Source organism: Artibeus jamaicensis, unplaced genomic scaffold, assembly GCF_021234435.1.
Source record: "Artibeus jamaicensis isolate MK-2021 breed Jamaican fruit bat unplaced genomic scaffold, CSHL_Jam_final contig_477, whole genome shotgun sequence".
NCBI lineage: Eukaryota > Metazoa > Chordata > Mammalia > Chiroptera > Phyllostomidae > Artibeus > Artibeus jamaicensis.
In genome coordinates this window covers 9,568,558-9,573,593 of record NW_026521854.1, presented here as the reverse complement: position 1 = coordinate 9,573,593, position 5,036 = coordinate 9,568,558, and the positions used below count along the sequence as shown (strand labels likewise).

Sequence of the window (5,036 nt, the reverse complement as noted above, 5' to 3'; positions counted from 1 at the left end):
ACAAGGCTCATCTCTCAGTTAGTTCATAACTTTGAGCAAACTATAAACCCCTTAAAGGCCTATTTCTGAAAATGGGAATGAAGTTCATAGTAGTAATAATACCTTACAGAATGGACTTTTCAAAAAAATTAAATCAGTCTGTAAGTTACTAAGTTCAGTTAATATGGCATTAAACTAGTGAAACATATCTCTTACAATTACATATACTTTATAATATGTACTTAATTACAGCTCTTAATTTATGAAGTATGTACAAAATCCCTAATTATTTTGACAAATGTGTCAGAGTGTGGAAAAGAGTGTGGTGGTCAGGACTGCATGTCAAAGGAACCCAGTTTCTCCGGTCATTGAAGGGGGATAGCAATGCTCTGCAGACATCAGGGCTGTGTCCCCACCACAAATCAGTGCTATAAAGGTCAACAGGACCTGATTCTGATGGGTTCCTTAGTTTCAGACATTGGAGGAAAGCCTAAGTCAAGGTTGGGATAAGGTAATAGGAGTTCAACCTCTGGGAAGCAGGTGAGATCCAAGACAAAGAGTCATAGAAACTAAATTTAATTGACTTCCAACCTGGTTTCTTGGGATCAAAGAATCATTAGGAAAAAATTTCTTTTTATTTATTCCTGAGGCCCCGAGGGAAACCAATGCCCAGAGGACAGAATAACACAAGGGAAATGTGCCTGACATGCAGATATAGAGAGAGCTGCAAATCTCTCCCCTGTGCAGTACCTAAGCTTTTGCAACATTGGTGTACAGGACATGGTTGTCACTGCAATTCCTGCTGCCTTCAGTGAGATGAAACTTCAGTGTCCACCATACACCATCCAGGGAGCAATTCTGACTGGCACGCAGAGACCTTTCTTTCAGGAAACCCAACCAGAGTGGTCTGAGAGCCTGGTAGGTACATCAGGAAAGTGTCAGAGAGGCTGAAACCTGAGAACTTTTACCTAAGGCACTGCAAACCTAATCAGCTGAGCCCCAAGACCAGAGATCACCATTTCTGTATTCTTGGTCAAGTAATTGATTTATAATAATTTACTGAATACATTAACAATGCTGTTTGAGTCTGCAACAGAGGGACTGTGTTTGATAGTTAAGTGATGTGAATGGAAGTCTAGTTGGAAGACACTTTTGAATGAGTGAGATGTACAAAATTGTTGCAGTAAAATAAAAATATTCCTGAGGAGTGGTCTTATTCAGCGAGAAGGAATAAAGTATTGGGGTAGAGAGCAGTGCAGTGAAGTGAGTATTTGTAATAAATATCTAGGACACAGTGCATTTGAGCATGTTGTGTGTTCATTGAAAAGATTCATCCAGTAGAGGTAGACGGCACCTGGCTGCAGAAGTTAGTGAGACAGATATTGTAAGTATCTTCTCTCATGCTGCAAATTCACATAAGAAATATTTAATAAGTCTAAAAAGGAACACTAAATTATTTCATTTCAATGATTTCATATCTGGTGAGGCTGCATATATTTTAGAGTTTGTTACTCAGTTACTTTCTCTGTTGGAGTAGTTAATAAGAATTTCTATCCCACACTCAAACTTTTCCCCAAGTGGACATTATTCTATTTTATAATTGAGAAATTCTGTCATGCACTTGAGGAATATAAATTGAGGACTGACCAACTTCTAGGCAAGGAACACATGGTGCTGAGAAACATATTTTTAGTTTCTCAATTAAGTGATGGATTATTTAAGGTCATACTTTGTACTTTAAATCTTCCTAACACAAAACCATCATAGTTCTCCATGTTTACATTTATGCAATGAGGACTTCCTTGCACCAGCTCTTGGGTGGCTAATATGAAAATCAACTTAAAATATCTTTTCTATTTCATGTGGATTTTCAACTTAAAATGCCCTTACCTAAGCAAACTGATGAATAAATCGAGAAGCTGAAACTCAGTTCCATCAGGAGAGTTTATCATTCGATTCTATTGCTGCTGTAAAATATGCCCACAGTAGCTGTTTAAAAGAAACAATTATGTGCTATAACAAGTCCAGATACCAGAAGCCTGGAATGGCTCGCTGGCTAATCTCAAGGGGCCTGCAGGACTGAATTCCTCCTAGAGACTCTGAGGAGAATCTGTTTTCTCCTTATCTCCACTTTGTATTCTGACCACCTGCATTCCTTGGCTCTGGGCCCTTCTTTTTTCATGGAAGCCATCAGTGTCGAGTTTTCTCCTGGCCTCCCTCTTTGCATGTAGGGGAGCACTGTGCTGACCCTAGTGCCCCTGGATGATCCTGATCCTCTTCTAACTTAAATTCAGCTGATTATCCCTGGCTGGTATGGCTCAGTGGATTGAGTGCCAGCCTGTGAGGCAAGGGGTTGCTCATTCAATTCCCAGTCAGGGCACAAGCCCGGGTTGCAATCTGATCCTCAGTAGGAGGCACAGAAAAGGAAACCATACACTGATGTTGTTCTTCCTCTCTTTCTCCCTCGTTTCTTCTCTAAAACTAAATAAATAAAATCTTTTTTTTTAAGTTAGATGATTAGCAGCCCTGTTCCATCTGCTGACCTCATGCCCCCTTGCTATAAAACATTTTTGGAGGCCTTTATTCTACTCACTACAAAATTGTTTTCAGAAGTGCTTTGAAATTTTATCTCAAGGATTCAGAATTTACAGTCTCTGGAGGAAGTGAACACACTACTCCTTCAAAACTACAGGTAAAAACACTACTTGGGTCATGAGACCTAACACACTATACTTGACCCTAGCACAGAACCACAGCCGTGCTGCACAGAGTGCAGTCCACAGACCAGGACCTGCAGCATCAACACTACCTGGGAGGTTGACAGAAAGGCAGAGTCTCTGAGCACAATAGGACCTGCTCAATCAGATTCTGCATTTCTGGTAGGATCCTTGTTGGTTCATAGGCATAGTAAAGTTGATTGAAGTGCCTCTATAGAACAGGTTTTCTCACCTTCTCACTGTTGGCTTTGAAGGCTGGAAAATAATTGGGGGGGATAGGATCAGGGGGGGAGGCGCTTTCTTGTGAATTGTAGATGTTTAGCAGTATCCCTCCAGGCATTGCCAGATACTGTAGGGGCAAAATTATTTCTGATTGAGACCCACTGACTAGAAGTAACCTGAAAAAATTATAACCATGGTCCATCACATACTCATATATCAACTTTGAATAAATCACTAAACCCCTGCAGCTTCTTCCTAGGGCCTTGGTACTGGCCATTCCCTCTGCTGCGCACACACTTGCCCACATAAGCTTGATCTCCCTTTCTTCCTCCCTTGAGTTCTGGGCTCAAATGTCACCTTGCTGGCAGGCCTTGCCTAAAAACTCATGAAAAATACAACAGCCTAGTAACTTTCTCCTTTAGACCTGCTTTCACTTTCTCCATTGGATCTGTTATCATCTGTAATGTTAAATTTATTTCTGTTATTTGCTTCCATATTCTTTCCCCAGTATTGATGTGTAGGGCCCTGTGTTCTTCAGCACCTCCATTCACAGCCCAGAAAGTGCCAAAAGCATGGTCAGCACTCAATTTGTATTCCTGAAATACATGAAATATTTCTAATTAAAACTAAGATACCAGACACCTTAGGAGAAAAACAGATTGGAACAAAAATTCCTACTCTGGGATGACACAGAAAACTCCTAGAGTACAACAGATCTGTCACAAAATACGAAATTAATTTCTTGAGAGCAAAACATAAACTGTAGCATTAGAGCTGTGTGAATAATGCAAGTGTGTATGAAAAGTACTCGTGTTCTCTGTCTTCTTCTTGAAAGTGAGCTCCACCTCATGGAAACAGGGAACCTTACAAGAGAGTCAGAATTTCTTCTCCTGGGATTATCAGAGGAACCAGAACTGCAGCCCCTCATACTGGGGGGGTTCCTGTCCATGTACCTGATCACTGTATTGGGAAACCTGCTTATCATCCTGGCCGTCAGCTCAGATTCCCACCTCCACACACCCATGTACTTCTTCCTCTCCAACCTGTCCTTGGTAGATATAGGTTTCATCTCCACCACCATCCCAAAGATGCTGCTGAACATCCAGACACAGAGTAAAGCCATCACCTATGCAGGCTGCATCACCCAGATGTATTTTTTCATACTCTTTATGGGGTTGGATGACTTCCTCCTGACTGTGATGGCCTACGATCGGTTTGTGGCCATCTGTCACCCACTGCAGTACATGGTGATCATGAACCCCCGGCTCTGTGGACTGCTGGTGCTGGTGTCCTGGATCATCAGTGTGTTGAATTCTTTGCTGCAGTGCTTAATGGTTTTGAGTCTTTCCTTCTGTACAGCTTTGGAAATCCCCCACTTTTTCTGTGAACTCAATCAGGTGGTCCAACTTGCCTGTTTTGACACCTTTCTTAACAACATGGTGATGTATTTTGTAACCGTGCTACTGGCTGGTGGTCCCCTGGCTGGGATCCTTTACTCTTACTCTAAGATAGTGTCCTCTATACGAGCAATCCCATCAGCTCAGGGGAAGTATAAAGCATTTTCCACCTGTGCATCTCACCTCTTGGTTGTTTCCTTATTTTATGGTACAAGTCTAGGTGTGTATCTCAGCTCTGCTGGTACCCACAGCTCACAGTCAAGTGCAGCAGCCTCAGTGATGTACACTGTAGTCACACCCATGTTGAACCCCTTCATCTACAGCCTCAGGAACAAAGACATAAAGGGGGCTCTGAAAAGATTCTTTGGGATGGTGGGTAAGAAATGGACAATTGCCCTGGGGCTGATGAAGTCCCCATTACTGTAGGACTCAAAGCCTTGTAGTCAGATTTGCAGTTCTTTAATCAGGTTGTGGAAACACAAATTGCTTCTTTTATTTATTTATTGGAAATTTTATTCAATTTCTCAATTTAATTAACTCCTTTCTTCAAATTTATTTTCTGATATCTGATAGTTTTCCTTGATATCAATTGTTTTCTTCCTGTTTTTCCAAATTTATTCCCAATCTTAGATATGACATTTTTAGAAATTTTCATTTATCTCATGAAACTGCTTGGATTGCTTAAGAGTAATTTCTTCTAGAATAAAAAATATCACCCATG

At 41.1% G+C, this 5,036-nt stretch overlaps 1 protein-coding gene across 1 annotated transcript; it reads left to right on the top strand.

Annotated features, from left to right (window-relative positions):
- Positions 1-805: 805 nt before the first annotated feature.
- Positions 806-4,741, top strand: LOC119051835 (olfactory receptor 7A10). The gene is made up of 2 exons (XM_053668129.1): positions 806-897; positions 3,754-4,741. The coding sequence occupies exon 2, from the start codon at positions 3,767-3,769 to the stop codon at positions 4,739-4,741; it is 975 nt and encodes a 324-aa protein (XP_053524104.1). The 5' UTR covers positions 806-897; positions 3,754-3,766.
- Positions 4,742-5,036: the final 295 nt, after the last annotated feature.

Bases quoted from the DNA above. Each gene is read 5' to 3' on its own strand.
- LOC119051835 (XM_053668129.1), top strand. From the start codon at position 3,767: ATGGAAACAGGGAACCTTACAAGAGAGTCAGAATTTCTTCTCCTGGGA.